This window comes from Meriones unguiculatus, chromosome 3 (genome assembly GCF_030254825.1).
Source record: "Meriones unguiculatus strain TT.TT164.6M chromosome 3, Bangor_MerUng_6.1, whole genome shotgun sequence".
NCBI classification, from domain to species: domain Eukaryota; kingdom Metazoa; phylum Chordata; class Mammalia; order Rodentia; family Muridae; genus Meriones; species Meriones unguiculatus.
The window spans coordinates 139,901,344-139,919,995 of record NC_083351.1 but is presented as its reverse complement, the minus strand read 5'-3'; the positions used below and the strand labels follow the sequence as shown (position 1 = coordinate 139,919,995).

Genomic DNA, 18,652 nt, shown 5'->3' with positions numbered 1-18,652 from the left:
TGATACCCTTGCCAGATTGTAAGTGCAAAGAATCGGCCAGAGGAACAATATGACAAACCCTCATTAAACTTGCTCCTGCAGACTCCTCACCCTTCATGGTGACAGCTACACAACCCTCTACAGTGCTGGGCTCCAAGAAAGGTGGTCCACGCGGTTCCTAGTTATCAGATTGGAACTGTGAGTGATATATCTGGGTGTAGAGACAGGGAGCGGCACCATTGCTTTCCAACACCTAGAAAGGAGGGTTGTGTAGATGCACAACCCCTGTTTATTTAGCATTTCCCCTAACAGCTCTTTGGTGTCTGAGGAATTGCTTCAGGCTTTCTTGTTCTCTTAACTTGGGATTTGTAATGATTTTTTTTTTTACAAGTGGATATCTATTCATGAATCAGTAAAAGCCATAAACCCTGCCTTTCCCCTTGTATGTATTCACAGACATACATATATACATAGGCACTTTTCTGATTATTTTAATTCAGTCGTAAAATTAATAAAGGATGGGGTTGTGTCAGCCAGTTTAGAGTTCAGATGAGAACAACTTTGGGGGAGCACAGGAGATAGGGCAGGAAAAGTACTCCCCTTGCATCTGCCCCAAGTTCTGATGCTATTACTTGGAGCAGTGGGACCCTCTAGCTGAAAGATTTTCCTTCTCTCTCTGTGTTAATGAATGAGAAAGGAATACTTAGTGTGTAACTGGAGTCCTCTGAGTGGCAGGTAATATTGTAAAGAAGAAATGTTCTTTTGTAATTACAGAGAAAAGCTAGTAACTGTTCAAAATCATTTGGCAGTGTTAGAACACCTTCTGGTCTGGGGCTGTATTTTATACACAACTCTGAATAATGAAAAAATGAATTACAGGGATCAGTTTGTGGTCATTGGAAAGTTTGATTATCTAGAAAAACATAGCACGCAAGTACTTTCAGCCAAATTAAATTCAGGTAAAATAATAACACCACAGACATATGGTTGAACTCCACAGTGTTATTTTCCTCATACAGCAGTTTGCCTTTTCAGAGAAAAGACTTCCCAAGCATGAAAACAAGAGTTACGTATTTGGTTATTATTTAAATAAAATGTGAGTTTAAATATGGCATACTTGGGAAATTGTCTGATTGATTGTTGTTGATGGACTAGTCATGTGGCTTCCCAAGGATCTCTCTGGTTGTGCTGGGCACGGAGTTCATCTGTGGAGTGTAGTTAGTGGAAGCATCAGTGGCCAACCTCCCCACAACTCCATCCCGGAAGGCTGTTCAGATGTGCCAAGACAGAGCATCAACCCTTGGCTTGCCTCCTCCTCTCCCATTAGTCTTTGAGGTACGTTCATGAATTCTAGGTGCGGGACCTTGGGGTTTAGAAGATCTTGCATTCGTTGATGGAGAACAGCTTTCTTCTGTTTCGTCTCCTGGCCTGATTGACAGCCGTTCGGACAGCACATTCAAATACCTGCTGCACTCCCCGGTTGCTAAGAGCTGAGCATTCCAGGTAGCCCTTGGCTCGCACATCCTGAGCAAGTCTCTTCCCTTCCACAGCATTGATGCAGGAGGCCCTGTGGGGCCCCATCTCTCTCTGGTCAGTCTGTGTGGCCACAACCAGCACCGGGGTGCACGGCAGGTTGCTCCTGATCTCACTAATCCATTTGTTCTTCAAGTTCAGGAATGAGGTGTGGTTGGCTACAGAGTAGCACATCAGTACCACGTCTGCCTGCTGGTAGGACAGGGGACGGATGCTTCTGAAGGCATCATTGCCGGCGGTGTCCCAGAGACCCAGGCTGATCTGGATGCCATCCATGAAGACATCCACGCCCGTATTCTCATAAACAGTGGGTTTGTAGGATTCTGGGAAGGTCTCAGAGGTGAAGCGCACCAATAGCGAGGTTTTCCCCACAGCACTGTCCCCTACCAACACGCACTTGATAGAACTCAGCATCTTCCTTATCTGAAGTCCTGTTTAGGAGTCCAGGATCCCAGGAGAAAGAACCCTCAATGGGCTGCTGTGGCAGGTTCCATAGAGGAAGGAGAGAGTCACCAGGTTTATGCTCTCAGAATCTCAGACATCAGTTGTAGGTGTCACTTCTCCAGTCTGCTCAGGTGAGAGGCAGTGCCTGCTTGGGAAACCTCTGAAGCTTGGCAGCTAACTGGAACAAAAGAAAAAAGAAGGGGGAAGCTGAGGTTTCTCTTTCTGATGACAACAGTCCTCCTAATTTAATCCAGACTAATTTTAAATGGGGGGAACCAGCAGGGCGTGGTGGGTGATCCCAGCACTCAGTGAGGCAGAGGCAGATGGATCTCTGAGTTCGGGGCCAGCCTGGTCTACAAAGCAAGTCCAGGACAGCCAAGAAAATGGGGGTCCCATCTCAGGGTAGCCATTCAACCCTATTTGTCCAGTCCCATCCCATCCCTTGGCAAAATAAGTTAGAACCTGTCACCCAACACTCAGCACCCACAACGTCTCCTCAACAAGAGACAGTAGTAGAGTTTATTCTTAAAAAAAAAAAAAAAATCAGCCCTTGAATGATGAGTATAGAGGTGCCCATCTAATCCCAGGACCCAGGAGGCAGAGGAGGGGGGATCGTGAGTTAAAGGTTAGCTCAGGCTCCATAGCAAGAGATCCTGTTGAGAGAGAAAGTGGGTGGGATTGGGGGGGGAGGAGGAGAACACAGAAGAGGGGAGGGGAAAGAAGAGGAAGGGAAGAGGATAGAGACTAAGGGAAGGGAAAGAAGGGAGTGAGAAGGAGAAGGAAGAGTAGGGGAATGGAGAGAAGGGGAGAGAGATGAAAGGAGAGGAGAGGAGGATAAAGGAGAGGAGAAGAGAGGAGAGGACAGAAGAGGAGAGAAGGGAAAACTAGGAACTGCTCTGATTGCCACATGAAAAAGCCTCAGTTGCCCACCTGGTATGTGAATGACACTGTGAGCTGCTCTTGACTGGCCAAGAAACAGGAAGGCAGCTGGGCAAAGGCAGCTGGGCAAAGGCAGCTGGGTGTGTGAGGCCTCAGGCTCTAGTTGATCCCAGACCCTTTGGGAACTGCAAGGAAGAAAAATTAATGAGCAACAAATACCATATATAATTTCTTTCACCTGTTGGGTAATCATCCAGTCCTTGGTTTATGTGGGAACTTGTGTTGAAGCAGGAGAGATCACTGGACCGCTAACAATTTGCTGTGGCTTCTCCCTTGAGAGTCTTTGGTAAGGCAGCTACAGATGGGGTGGCCCCTCTGCAGTGTTCTCCACAGCTGAAAGCAGGCTCTGTGGCCTATGCTGCTATTTGCAGCCTTCCACATATGGCTTGAACCCCAAGTCTCAGGTTACAAGTATGTAAGCCTGTGATGAATTTAGAGATGTGGAGACTAAATTATTTCTTTCTTCAACAGTTTGGGACAGTCATCTATATAGCAGGTCCCCAATTAAACAAAACAACTTGCTGGAAGACAATTGTATTCAGCACCAACTTTTAAACAGGATTACACAAATATGGCGGGACCTGAATTTTATAAAACGGAAAATAGATTCTCAGTTGTTTGTGGGTCAGAAAACTCTAAGGGAAAAGGAGCCAGCCCACTTCAGTCAAATGAAAAATGTTTTAGACCAAACTTCAGAGTAAAGGTTGTTAATTCAATTGGTCTTCTTTACCTTCCCTGACAGCAATCGACTCAGCATACCACACAGAAAGCACTACCAAGGTAGACCCCTGCAAAGGGCGACACTTAAAATCACCCTCCTAAATCCTAAGGAACCCTCCAAAGGCTTTTTATATTCTTGTCAACTCACAGTTTCTGTTGAATTAGACATGACAGCCTCTGAAAATGAGCTAAAGAAACAACACGTTTTTATAAATTCTGTTTTCCTTAACACATAAAGTTATGTGACCTTGGCCAAGTTACTTAATCTGTCTGAATCTTGGCTTCCTCCAAAAATGAACTGTACGGGGACCCATCGTGTTTTCTATTTTCACACTGAAGATGGCCAACCTTGAATGTCCCTGGCACAGGGCTGCAATGCCAGCTTCACATTGGAATACTCTCACACGTGGTACCCAGACACGCATTTGTCACAGGGGCTCCATAATGTCTCCGTTAGACTTAAGCTCCTTAGACCTACCTATGGACAGCTTAAACATGAATTTGTGACTCTGCTTACAGCTGATGCCTCATTATTTAATTTTTCATGCCAGTGTAGCAGGACAGGATTAGTGAAATGGTATATGCATCAGGCTCATGGCTTATTTCAATAAAATATTTCTACCAGATTTATATTTCAAAAAGATATTTCTGACAGCCTGATAGCTAGGGTTCTTGAACAGATATTTATGAAAAGATACCCCTGAGATGTCATGTTAAGTAAGAATAGGAGGAAGAGAAGTCTGGTGGTGATGGTGCACACCTTTAATCCCAGGAGGCAGAAAGGCACATTTCTGAATTCAAGGCCAGCCTGGTCTACAGAGTGAGCTCCAGGACAGCCAAAGCTACAAAAAGGAACCCTGTATAAAATAAAAAAATAAAAAAATAAAAGGAAAAAGACAGATAGAGTTGGAATGGAATCTGAGATGCCTAGTTAGCTACCTGTATAGTCACAAAGAGTTTCTTAACCTCACAATGCCTCACTTTCCTCCGGGTAAAAAAACCAACCTAATACCTGTCTCACATGGTTGTTGAGAGCAGCCTGTGGGCTTCAACCCTGAGCTTAACACATCACGTGAACAAACTGTGAGTGTGCAGCAAGCACAAAGCACTCAGCAGCAGCATTACCAAGGAATCATTACTAAACATAAGGACAAGCAATTATTCGGTCACAGGAGGAACTTGAAACATCACTAAAGAGATTTCTCTGTCAAAAAACGGACTGTGCATCTTATTCACAGAGATGGGGTTAAAAAAAAAAAACAAGACAGAAATTTCTTCTTATAGCATAAAAACAAAATAGTCCTTGGAAGAGGAAATGCTGAAATTTGTCCCCATAAGGCTCAAAGAAATGCCAGACAGGAGGAAAAGGAAGCGGCCTTCCCAAAACAGCCCATGCCAGTCGGCTCTCGGGCTTCATTAAGACTGAAGCTGAAGGAAAATGTTTATTGCCTAACTCAGTAGCACAAGACCCGAAGTCCCGAGCTATTCTCTAAAGTGGAGGGCCAGGCCAGGTCTTTAGCAGACGGCCATATATGGAGCTGGGGGAGAGGCAGAGAACGCACTGGTCCAGTCTAGAACAACACCCTAGACGGACATGATCATTGGAAGATCCACCGTGGCCCTCACGGGCAGCATGTAGGCTGTTGGGCTTTTAGTGAAGTTTCTCCTAAAGAAGGATGCTATCTATCCCTTACACGGTTTGTGAGTTTTCAGTGGTATGTCCTGAGGGGCTAAATGGCCAGGTGTTCGCTATAGGGCGTCCACCAGGATGAGTTATTTCAATTGTCCTCTGCTAATGTTTTAAGAGTACCCTTGAGTGACAGTTAGGCTGCATCTCTGGGGCTTCAGGTGGAATGAATGGGCCTCCCATCCCAGTATGTCTGAGTCTTGTCTTGTAGTGTGATTTCCCTTTGTTCTCTTCCTACTCTTTCTGTGGGAAAAGGCACCTTCTGCGGGCCTCCGTGGCACAGAGTCACATGAAAGAGGGCCTCTCTGTGACAAAAGCAATGGCTGGCCCTTCTGTCTACTCTGACAAAGAGACAAAGGGAGGCGGAGAGAGGACTTAGGGCATGAGGTAGCTTAGTCCTCTTCCTCTGAGATCAGATACTTGCAGCCTCAACTCTCACCTTGCGCAAACAGACACTATTTCTCACTAGGACCCTTCCATAGACAAACTCAGTGATTCTCCAGTGGCCAAAAACCTGCCCCTCACTCATACCAAAGTTCTACCTTTTCTCAAAAGTCTCTCTTGACCCCCACCCACCACCACATCTTCCGTTGCCACTCCTATGTGCTAGCTCAGATGCTCTACTTTACCCCCATAATTCCTTCTGTGTTTACTTGGAGCCAAAATCAGCACACAGCTGAAATGGTTAGCCCTTTGTAAACCTGGAACCAGATCATTTCCTCCCCGGAAGCTTGTGAGGTTTAGCCCAAATCGTGGCAGCTAATTCCTGCTGTCCTTGAAATACTTCCACACAGAGAACTGCTCCCATTTGCCTTGTGAAGCAAACCCCCTTTAGAACACATCGAAATAGAAAACAAACATGAAGTTACAGTTGTGTGGAGGGTTTTGAGTAGATGGCTTTGGTGGAGCTAATTCCCCCAAACATTGTCCTTCTGGGCACAATGCTTGCAATCCTAGCACTATGAGGCTAGAAGGCAGGAGGGTTGCTGGGAGTTCCAGGCTAGCACAGGCTACAGAGTAAAACCTTGTGCCCCTCAGCAGTCAGCCCACTGTATCAACAATCAGCCTTGGAAGCTGGGGGGTCCACAGGGCCCTAACCTCTATTGCTGAACTGATGGCTATCGGTTGCCTCCGGGAGAGGGTTGCTGTCTTCTGCTGTGCACCCACTGCAAGCCACCAGGCTCCAGAAGACAACTCAGGATTCACGGTCACACAGATGGTCCTGGCGACGCGCAGTGGGTCACACAACAAAATGAATAGACACGGACATGAGAGGGACATTTGTGAGAAGGAGGGAGGGGGACAGAGATGGCAGAAACACAGCAGACTGTGAGTGGCCGGGACATACCATGTGCATGTAACAAAAAGCAGTTGATGAGCTGATGAAAAAATGTAAGTAACTAATGTCTCTATCCTTTTTCCTTTTTCTTTTTCTTTCTTCTTTCTTTTTTTTTTTTAAATGGTGTTTCACTTTTTGAAACACGTAGACCTGGTGGTCCTGGAACTCATCCTGCAGGCAAGGCTGGCCTCAAACTCAAAGATGCATCTGACTCTGCCTCCCAAGAGCTGAGACTAAAGGCGTGGGCCGCCACCCAGCAAAATCTTTATCTTAAACTCCATTTTATACTATTTTATTTCACCAGGTCTCAATCCCGCTTGAGTGATTCACCCTACTATACTGCTAATTGCTATGAACAGTCATGAAATTCCCTTTCAAAAATCACACAGAGACCATACATTCGTCCACTTATTTCTATATTCAGAACGCCTCTGTTCCAGACACGTAAGTCCTACTGCGGAGTTACTTTGGCAAGACACCCATTGTAACTTTTAAAGTCAAGGTTCTAAGCAAACATTACATTCCTAAGCCAAACATATATTTAACCCCGTCAGTGCTAAATTAAAGCAGAGCGTCACTTTCCGAACCCAAGGCTTCCTGCATGTCTCCATCTGACGTCTCCAAGCCGTGAGTTTTTATACTATCCCCAGACCAAGCCAGGCCCATGAAGAGTTGGCACTTCAGTCTGGTCCCCACCAGTGAGCCAGCGAAATTACAGGTACACCAAATAGACCATTGACTTATTCAGTTATCCTTTAGCCAACGAGTGGGAAGGGAAGATACAGGGCAGCCAGGAGAGTTAGACCTTTGCAGGAACTTTGAAACTTTCCGTTTCCTGCTAGAAATATACTCTTTTCTATGCTGTTTAAAACAAGCTTTATCTAAGAATGGGCAGCTATTGGATAAACTAGTTTCTTTCTGTAACTGAGATCCTTTGCAATAACAGTGTAGAAGGTATTGGGTTGAAACAGAAAAAGCCGACTTCAAGACGGTATCGATTCCGAAGGCGTGGAAATATCTAAATGTCTAACACTTTGAGGAAGAGAATTCAATGAGCCGTGAGTACCATATGTAATTCCCTTCATTCAGTCCCTGGTTTACGTGGGAACTCTCGTTGAAGCAGAAATCACTAGAACACTAACAATTTGCTCCAGTTTCTTCCTTGAGATTCTTTCATAAGGTTGGTTACAGATGGAGCAGGCAGGCAGGCAGGCAGGCCCTCCGTGAAATTCTTTACAGCTGAAAGCAGGCTTGTTGAGCTGGGTGCTGTGGTGCATGCCTGTAATCCCAGCACTTTGGGGGGCACAGGCAGGAGGATCTCTGTGAGTTCGAGATCATCCTAGTCTACAAAGCAAGCCCAGGATGGCCAGGACTACACAGAGGAACCCTTTCTTGAAAACAAAAAAAAAGCAAGCAAGCAAGCAGGCTTGTTACCTATGTTGAGGTGTGTAGCTTTAGACGTGTTTTACCATGTCAAGGTGAGTTGTTCCTGAGACCTGCGATTGTAAATGGATCTCATTTTCTTCATTTTGCTAAAGTGCATTTAATAATACGTTCACTCAAACAGGCCTGTTTTACTTGTACAGTTTATGTGTGTGTGTGTCTGCGTGTATCTGTGTGTGTGTGTGTGTGTGTGTGTGTATTGCTAGAGATCAAACCTCAGTTTGCAGTTGTGAGGCGAGCTTCTTCTTCAGAGCTACATCTCCACCCTGCAAACCTGTGCCGTTCTGAAGAAATGTTTTGTACATGTTGTTTTGTTTCTTTAAGTTTGGGCTTTGAAAGGAAGGAAAAGGCTGAGCTGGACCCTTGAAACAAACAGATAATTTCTGGCCTGAGGGTGTAGTTTGGTGGCAAATGGCTCACTTAGCATTCATGGTTCTCTGTATTTAATTCCCCCCACCAAAAAAAAAATTATGTTTGATTTTAAAAAAAGCCTATTTGGGGACAGCTAGATTTACTCAAGTCTCCTGGAAGCATGCTCTCTAATTTCTGGCTCCTTTTCAAATGTCAGTTTTACTTTCTCCTTTCAGGAGAAGGAATGGGGAGCTGAGTCCCCGCCTCCAGTTCTCAGGGTCACCTTCTCCTGACTGCATCTTTCTTCTTGCTTAATCAAGAGGGTTTTTGGTTTTGTTTTTTCTTTCTTAGATATTCAAAAACATTAGAATACTCCAGGGTAGTAAACAGCACTAAGGAACTGTTGCTGGTTTTCCTTAGGTGACAATCTTTTTGTTTTGTTTTGTTTTGTTTTCCCATCATAGAAGCTGGGCATCGCTAAAGTGAAAATACAAAATCTGAAATGCCGAAAAATCCAAAATTCGCTTTTTTTTTTTTTCTAACGTTTATTTACTTGTGGGGAGCACAGGCCACATTGTGTTTATGGAGGCCAGGGAAAAACTTGCCCGCGCTGATTTTCTCCTTCCATCCTGTGGATTCCAGGGATGGAACTCAGGTCATCAGGCTTGGCAACAAGCGCCTAACCCCAGCTGAGCCATCGGAATGTTCCCGAATCTGAAACCTTGTGAGTATTAACATAATCTTAAACTGGAGGTTTCACACCAAGGAAATTTGTTTCAAGCACAGAATTCTTTAAAAAGACTACAGATTATTACCTTCCGGTATGTGTATAAATTGTATACAAAATATTAATGCCTTTCCTATTTAGACTTGGGTCCCATTGCCAACACATATCATTTTGTATATGAAAATATTCCAGTCTAAGACATCTGAAATTTAAAACGTTTTTGTCCAAAGCAGTTTAGAGAAGGGATGCCCAGGGCACAAGTGCACACGTGTTCATGCCCGTGCAGGCATATGTACATGATCCTTATCTAACGGAGATGGCGACCTCACTGTAGGTAAAACAAATACGAATGTTTATAGCTCTCCGGAAGAAAAGTGACAAGGAGTAAGGAAAGAGGGAGATGGATGAAATGAGATTGGGAAACAGGAACTGGAGAGATGGCTCAGCTGTTAAGAGCTCTGTCTGCTCTTCCAGAGGACCCAGGTTCAACTCCCAGCACCCACACGGCAGCTCACACCTGTATTCAGCTCCAGAGGATGACCTCACACATACATGCAGGCAAAATGCTAATGCACAAAAGAATAGATAAAAAAAAATTTTTTTTGAAGACTGGGAAACAGTTGAAGAACGATTGAAGTCGAGCGAGGGAAGAATGCAAGTTTACTTTCTGCTTTTGGTTTTGTTAAAACATTTTCAAGTTAAACGTTCTTTAAATAGGACTAGTGAGGGTGGCTCAGTGGGTAAAGGCATTTGCCACCAAGTCTGACAACCAGAGTTTGATTCCTGGGGTCCACCCGTCGGGAGGAGAGAACTGACTCGCATAAGCTGTCCTCCATCCTCTACACCGACACAGACACACGCACTGGCTTCCCTTAGAACCCTCTGCCCTAATTCTGAAGAGTCTGATGTTTGCAAAGGGTAAACAACATCATAACGAAAAGAAAAGGAGAGAAACTCAGGAGCGAAAAGCGTGTAAACCACTTGAAACCAGATCAAGAATCAAAGCCGGTCCCTGAGTAAGGAGGACCCCACCCTGGGGGCCCTTCTCTGTCTGCAAAGGTGAGGGGCAGTGGGAAGTTTCCGTATTACCATGTGGCGGGTTCCTTCTTACACTTTCAATGGCTGGCTCCTTCTCTCACTTGTTCAAAGCCGTCTTCTCCAGGTCTAGAACCCCTCCCAGCTCTGCCACACCATCCACGAGGGAGCAGCCACATGCTGGAGCTCCCCACTTCTCCATCCAACACGTACAAGTTCAGTTCTGCCCTTGATCTGCTGAGGCCCTTCAGAAGATCTCACTTCCGATCACCAGCCATTTTCTCTGGATCATCCCTTATTTTCTGCTTACATAATCAGTACACAGACATGATGGGACACATCAGAACCACGAACAATCTAAAGTACAAGGTGAAAAAACCAGCTGCCACCTACTGCCAAGAGCTGTGTAATATCAGTATACATATCCCTATGTTTTTTTTTCCTGCACTTCACTCTTTTCCAAAACTAATATCGTAATATATATATATATATATATATATATATATATATATATATATATATGTTTGTTTGTTTGTTTAACCGTTTTTTTTTTTTTTTGAAGACCTGGACTGACAGAAGCCAAATTAGCCTCCAACTTGTTTGTAGCCAAGGATGACTTTGAACTTCTGATCCCCCTGCCTCCACCACCCCAGTGCTGGGATTAGAGTCAAGCTTCCCCACTCTCGGTTTATACAGTGCTGGGGATCAAACCCAGGCCTTCTCGAATGCTAGGTAAACACTCTGCCAACTGGGGCACCTCCCCAACCCCTTAGTTTAACATTTATATTGCAAATATTTCCTGTATCAGGATTCGCCCAACATAATTTTCCTACCTACGTAAAACTGCAATCTGTACAGACATTAAAACATCATTTATCTAACCAATTGCCTATTGTTATATATTTTAATTCTCTTAATCTCACGATTACATTAAGTGAAGCTTTATAGATAATTTGGCATTACTATGTGATCATTTATTTAAGGTAAAAAATAACAGCAGTTAATGGGACAAAAAAAGAAAAAACTTGGGACCAGTGTCCTTAAGCTGTATGAATGCCATTTCATCACTCTGTTATCCATGACCACTGCATATATTATTTTCATTTTAATTTGTTTTCATTTGTAATTGGTAAAAATTAAAATTCTGGGTTGTTTTTTTTTTTTAATTATGTCCACCTTTTCTCTTTCTCTCTTCATTGTTCTTGTTTGGTTGGTTACATTTTGGTTTTTGAGATAGGGTCTGACTACTAACAAACAAACTTTGTTTGTTTGATTGATTTCTGTTTGCTTGTTTTTCTTTTCTTTTCTTTTCTTTTCTTTTCTTTTCTTTTCTTCTTTTCTTTCAGTGCTGGGGATTGAACCCAGGGTTTTACACATGCTAGAAAAGTGTTCTGCTCTTCACTGCAGTGTAAGTACTGTGCATTAACCGATTGGAGCACTGGATTTCTCTACCCTGTCTCCTGGTTCTTTTTTAAATTTCGAAAGTCTTCAGATTGTCTCAACCAAGCAAGGTGAGATTTAAAAACCCTTCTTAGGGATTGAGGGTGTTAACTCTCTCCTTGGAAAAATGTATTGTCAATATTTGTTTAATATGGTGTGCCCACTGTTTTAGGAAATTCCCCTGTTTACTGGTACTCCCTCATACTGAGCAACCTCCAATCTGCAGGGTAACAAGTCCCCCGCCGTGGAAAGAAACTCAGTATGATGAAAGGACCAAAAGGTCATCAGAGTCAGCCCACTCATTTCCCCCATAAGGAAGCGAAGAGCTACAGAAAGCAGTTGGGCTGCCGGGGACCGACTCCACCACGCCCAGAATGGAACCTGCTGAGTCAGCACATTTTCCATCTGCTGGGTATGTTTCAAATGCATCATGTCTTTTCTTTACTATTCAAGCACAAAGGTTATATAACTAGCTAGCTCTTCCAAATCATTCATTCTAAATTAACCTATTCCCCTCATCCCTCCAGGGGAACGATTCTATTACATAAAAGTGACCTTTTTACTAAAAACAAACAAACAAACAAAAACCCTCCCAATTCTAATATGAAATTGTTCTCTAGATGGCCATTCCCTTTCTTGTTGACTTGCTTTACAGACAGATCCTATCTCTTTCAGGCAAGCATTACCCTAAGTCCTTCAGAATTAGGATAAACCTTTAATTCATGACTTATTTAAGTGATGAAGAAGGCAGGCCATTTAGGCCAGGGCACCGAGCAGAGAGCAGTGATTTTGGTTAGTGAGAACCTCTAACATCACTGGGCTGATCTGTGGCGGGCCCAGGGGCATTGACTGCAGGCCCAGTTTGAGTCTCATCCCTCCCTTGCTGATTAATAACGTGACCTTAGGTGAGTCATGGAACTGAAGCCACCAAGTATGGATGAGAATGTGTAACCTGCATGGCCTCTAAGCCATCTGAGAGGGTGCGCTGTCCCACACCAAACTGAAGCTCAACCTCTGGCAAGAAATGATAAACGCCAGTATTTGCCAGACCTTGTTTAAAGTGCTTTATGAAAATTGCCTCACTTGATAACAACGCATCCTACAGTCAGCACCATTTCCCCCTCAGTTTTCAGAGAGATAATGAATAAGACGCAGAGAAGTAACGGTCCTTGCCCGGGATGACACCTGATGAGGTGGACTGCTTGGGTCAGGGCACCAGCAGTTGACTGAGAGTCCATCATCTGTCTCTCTGTTCCTCCAGCTTCTCGTACTCTCTTGGGTCAGGCCTGCCTAACCCTGTAAACTCAATGAAACTAGGATCCAAAATAAAGGCTGCAAAGCGCCAGAATGACATTTTTCAGTGGGTGGGTTATTTCTTCCTTAGTCCAGGCCTGATCTTTAACATCAAACACCAAACAGATTTCTTTTCTTTCTCTCATTCTTACTTTTTTGTTTTTGCTGTTGTTGTTGTTGTTTTGGTTTGGTTTTTCTTTGTTTGTTTTTTGAGACAGGGTTACTCTGTCTAGCCCTGGCTGTCTTGGAACACTCTCTGTAGACCAGGCGGGCCTGGAACTCAGAGTTCTGCCTGCCTCTACCTCCGAGTGCTGGGATCAAAGGCATGTGCCACCGCTGCCCGGCTACAGACAGACTTATTTAACCACGTTCACACACCACTGGTTAGATATCCAGAAGGAAGAATGGCACCATGCCAGGATGCACACCCACCACCTTAGTACTAGAGTGGCTGAGGCGGGGAAAATAGTAAGTTCAAAGTCAGCCTGGGCTACCTAGCAAGGTCAAGACTGGCTTGGACTGCTTAGCAAGTTCCAGGCCAACCTCTGGTACATAACAAGACCCTGTCTCAGAAATAAACAAAATAGAAACAAGGGCAGGGAAATCGCCCAGAAATTTAACATCTGCCTAGTGTAAGGGTTTAATCCCCAGTAGAGAGAAACAACAACCAAAAAGGCCTGTTGTCTTTGATGAATGTTGTTGGACAAAATTCAGTGCTGACATGTATTTGGCGGGGAGTAAGTTATAAGATACATTTAGATTCTAAAACCTCATCTAAAGTCAGAAAAATAATTTATATATGCACTAAGACTCACCCTTATCAGTCAAAATTAATTAAATACAAAAATCTCAAGAGCTCACTTGGAACAACAGGATTCAAGTAAGTCTACATCCACCTCCTAGTCTCTAGGGCCACCCTGCTGTCATCGTTTAACTCTGACCCACTGTTCAAGCTTGGGAATGTAAAAGGCCATAAGCTCAGGGGAGGTTTAATTTGCCCCGAAGTGATATTAGAATCTGCACACGTTATAACGAGCTTACTCTGAGACGGGTGTGGTGGCACCAATACCTGAGAGTCCGAGGCAGGAGGACTGACATGAGTTTGAAACCTTCCTGGTCTAGTACTTGGGCTGGATTACATAGCAAGAGTTTATCTCAGCAAAGAAGAAAGAAAAAAAAAATGAAAGGAAGGAGGGAGGGAGAGAGGGCAAAGAAAGAGAGGAAGAAAGGGGGGAGGGAGAGGTAGAAGTGAAGAGATAAGGGAGTAAAGAGAAGAGAGAAGCGAGACAAAACTCAGTCTGACTTCATCACTGCCTGCACACAGTGATGAGCAAAGTGGACTCTTTACAAACCACAGACCCCTTATTACTTTGTGCTACCCCAGTATTGTGTATTCCTGCCAGTCTCTACCAAACATTTAAACACATACACCTTTTAATGAGAAACTATTTTTTTAACACATTGTGCCAGAACGCTTACACACATAGCCCAAGCACACGAGAATTTCCATTGCTGCAGAACTTTGTAACAGCAACAAAATAATTAAGCTAACTGAATGGTCCATGAAGAGGAAGTGATTAGAGGAACAATGCCACATCCATACAATGGACTCTCACAGGGCACTAAAAAGAATCAAGTCACCCTCTGTGCATTGCTCAGCAATGTACACTATATACTAAGAAACAAGTCTGTGGCATGGTGAAGGACCTGTCCCTCCCATTCTTATAGAATTTAATATACAGATATAACCCAGTGGCCCTGGTGAGATCTGGCCTCCCTTGTCCAAAAGGACACTGATCCAGGCAGAGCAAAAGGCACAAGCAGATAAAAGGCCTTGCTCTCAGCAATAAGTGGCCATTCCAGGCACCTGGAGATCCTCACCTCAGCTTACATTTGCTTCTCTGGAGAGCAAACTCCACTAGGTACATGGTCACTAAGACTTAAATTATCTACTCCTTAAATTCTCTAAGAGTCAGGTGAGAATACTGAGGTTCCTGAGGTTTCCTTAGAGTTTTAACCCTCCTCTCTTTGGAATACAGACATAAGTCCTTTTATATAGATTATAAACATAGTCCACAGCTATGCGATTAAATGTTTCCCTAGATGCTCAGCTGAAAAGGTCAGGAAATAGACAGGAATTTGTAGCGCCCATGAAGCCACCAGGGAACCTTGGTGTAGGGTTTTCGTTTTCTTCTTTTAATGGCTTAATTTATTGCATATATATATATATGCAATAAATTAACTTCAAAATTCATAGAAGTATGGGAAAAAAGAAGCGACAGTCTGCCTTTAATTGGCTTTCAGAAGAAGAACCTTCTTTTGGGATGTCGTCTGAGGGGGAGGGTCAACTGGGTGCTTTCTCTGCCTCTCTGAGCCAGCAAGTTTCGCCGCAGCGTCTGGCTCTTTATCGGTAAAATCAACGTTTGAGATTTTGTCAGAAACAGCATTTGGCACCCAGCGTGGAAAGCACACCCATGACTCTGGGATTAAGAGTCCTGTGCTTGGGGGCTGGAGAGATGGCTCAGAGGTTAAGAGCACTAACTGTTCTTCCAAAGTTCCTGAGTTCAATCCCCAGCAACCACATGGTGGCTTACAACCATCTATGTGATCTGGTGTCTTCTTCTGGCCTGCAGGCACATAAGCAGGCAGAATACTGTATAAATAAAAAATAAATAAATAAAGAGTCCTGTTTTTACCGACTGAGCTAGCCGGGTAAAGTCAAATGTTTGAGATTTTGTTAAAAGGAACAGCTTTCACCTACACTTGACCTAGTGAGACCAGAAAGTAATAAAGAAAAAGCTAATACAGTTTTAGACTGGGCTTCAAGTCTTAAAAACTTACTGTTTTTTAACTTGGGTGATAATGCCTCTGACCTTCACTTTTTTTTCTCTATGGAGATGATTTCACAGCAGAAGGCAATGTAAAGCCCACAGGAAGGCCATGTGGAGATCAGGTCCCAGAAGCTAGAACTTTGGAGAACAGCATCCTAAACCAGAAAGAGGAAATTCAGGATTCTGAGTGTAAAATGGCCTTGCTCTCAGCTTCCTCCTGAGTAAAAATTAAAATTGGGAGCGAATGCCAGCTCTGTCAGAGTGAATGGAAAGTACTAAGGGAACTCTGGGGACAGTGTTAAAATCTGCCCAGGTGGTGAGGTCCACAGGGTGCTGTTTGAACTAGATCCTGGAGAGAAAGGACAAGAGGAGAGTGGACCCCTACCAAACAGAGGAAGTGGCCCTAAGCTGAGGTGAGCATGTGTGAAAGCCTGTCTAAGGAGAAGGGGATCATGAGCTCCTAGGTCCGAAGCACAGGTTGGGGAGACACTGGAGCAGGTTTGTGACCCGTTCTCTGCACTGCAAAAGACCCTGCATCCGAGCCTCTTCTTGTCTGTTCCTACAGCATCAACTGACTACCACCAAGCTCTCCTACCCTTCCCTACCTCAGTATCCTTGACTGTGCTGCCTTTGTCTTCTGCTGGATAGTCACTTTCAAGAAAGCATGGCACAGGATGCTTGAGCCAAGGTGGGATAGGCTAGCAAAGCGCCTTCGGACAAGCCTAGGGACACCACCATCCCCATCCTCTTCACCACCGCCTCGTCTGCCAGCCCAGTGAGCCGCTCTTACATAACCTATCCCAATATAAAATAAAAGAAAGAAAGCATGGTGTCCAGTTACCAAGAGCCATAGGTTTTGTTCCAATATAGTTCCCAAAAACAAACAAAAATACTAAAAATACCGTTTAAGATATTAAAAAAAAAAAGCAATCTCTTTGTGAGTATGAAAGGCTAAGGACATCATAAGGGATGTCAGGCCGTGAGAAAGGAGAGCTCAGTGAGGCAGATGAGATTTCTAAGTCGGAAGAAACAACAATGACAGAACAGGCACCAATGGCAGCCAGGATGGGCTCCCCAGGCAAAGGTGACAGGTTAGCCTGAGGTACCCACCCAGAGACCAGATGGAGCCCAACAGAGCTCTGAAGGAAACAGGACAGGTCAATCAGAAGCAAATGTGCCTCCTCCTCTACCCACGAGGCACTAGGGAGGGGAGAAGACCAAGCCTGACCCAGAGCAGATGGGGAGGGAAGGTGCGTGAGAAGGAGGGCAACCACCTGGGAACCCCGCACACATTTTCAAGTTCTCTCTAAAGATGCACACATTTTAATCCCAGCCTTGGAAGAGCCACACAAATAACTTCTCAAAGGCAAGACGGGGCACGCAAAGCCAGCTAAAAATCATATTAGTGTGTGTATTGCCACCGAAAGCAGCGGTGACAAAAAAAAAGTTGGGGGAAGGTTGTTTTAGTGTTCAAACTAGTTGTGTCCTCTTCTCCCATTCAGGACTCCTTTGGACATCCCTTTTCTTTTTTTTTTTTTTTGCCTTTATTTTTTTTTTTAATTTTTCCTCAATTACACTTTATTCATTCTGCATCCCCCCATAAGCCTCTCTCTCCTCCCCTCCCAATCCCACCCTCCCTCCTCCCTCTGCTTGCATGCCACTCCCCAAGTCCACTAATAGGGGAGGTTCTCCTCTCATTTCTGATCTTAGTCTGTCAGTTCACATCAAAAGTGGCTGCATTGTCCTCTACTATGGCCTGGTAAGGCTGCTCCCCCCCAGAGGGAGGTGATCAAAGAGCAGGCCAATCAGATTATGTCAGAGGCAGTCCCTCTTCACATTACTATGTAACCCAATTGGACTCTGAACTGCCCTGGGCTACATCTGTGCAGGGGTTCTGGGTTATCTCCATGAATAGTCCTTGGTTGGAGTATGAGACAGGAAACAACCTAGGAACCTACCACAGAGGGCCTCTGAAAGCCTCTGCCCTTCAGACTATCAAAGCAGATGCTGAGCCTGATGGGCAACTGTTGGGCAGAGTGAATGGAATTTTAGGTAAGAACTGGGAAATAGTAAGAGCTGGAGAGGACAGGGTCTCCACAAGGAGAGCAACAGAACAGGAAAATTTGAACACAGGGAACTTCCCAGAGACTCATACTCCAACCATGGACATCCCTTTTCTGACATGCCTGCTATATAATGAGAGCCTTCCTGAACACACGTGCCTCAATTTGAAAGAAAGTGGGCAGCCTTACCTAACCTTGGGCGTTTTGTTATAGTACCAGAAAACTTACAAACCATGCCCAAAACGCCATCATACCACCGCCCGTTCACCAAATATCTAATGAGAAGATTAAAGAACTTGCATTATACCAAGCACATTTCCCTGCTTCTCTGTGTTTTGTGCACTTTGGGCTTTTAAAACAAAGGAACTAGAGGGGAGAACTTTTTAACAAAGAGACACAGGGCTCCCCTGCAGGGCAGCTGTCCCAGGATTGTCCCGCCAAGAACAATCACTGCTCCTAGGAACCACATGGAATCCTTGTCTCTGCCACCTCTGATCAGGGTGGCACAGTAAGCTATGTCCTAGAATGTGTTGCTACAGGCCTTCCCATTCATGTCCCACTCTGGGCTTATTTATTTCATAGATTTTGTTATGGTTATTGTTATATTTTGTGTCAATAGATCTTATCTAGTAAATCTGAAAACCTTCCAATAGGATCTTCTGTTTCATTTCTAACCTGGTCAAAGATAGGTGTGTGCGTATATGTGTGTGTCCTAGAAGAGGGCGAGATCCACACATGGCATTTTCCAGAAACAAGATCCAGAGCATCTTTGCTGTCTGGGGTTCAGCTCCAGTGGGCAGAGTCTGTTCCCTCCTCTGTACTCCACTG

The 18,652-nt window shown here is 44.4% G+C and overlaps 1 protein-coding gene across 4 annotated transcripts in view; it reads right to left on the bottom strand.

The window, feature by feature from the left end:
- Positions 1-865: 865 nt before the first annotated feature.
- Rhoh (ras homolog family member H) overlaps positions 866-18,652 on the bottom strand; it is a 36,053-nt gene continuing 18,266 nt past the window's right edge. For 2 of the 4 annotated variants that reach the window (XM_060380663.1, XM_021653253.2), the window contains 2 exons: positions 2,887-3,020; positions 866-2,134 (listed from right to left, as the gene is read on the bottom strand). In XM_060380663.1, the coding sequence (XP_060236646.1) occupies positions 1,351-1,926 (576 nt within the window). In that variant the 5' untranslated portion in view covers positions 1,927-2,134; positions 2,887-3,020 and the 3' untranslated portion in view covers positions 866-1,350. Of the gene's footprint in view, positions 2,135-2,886; positions 3,021-15,771; positions 15,917-16,366; positions 16,565-18,652 lie in introns of those variants that run through there. The other 2 variants (XM_060380662.1, XM_021653255.2) reach the window with 2 other exon arrangements.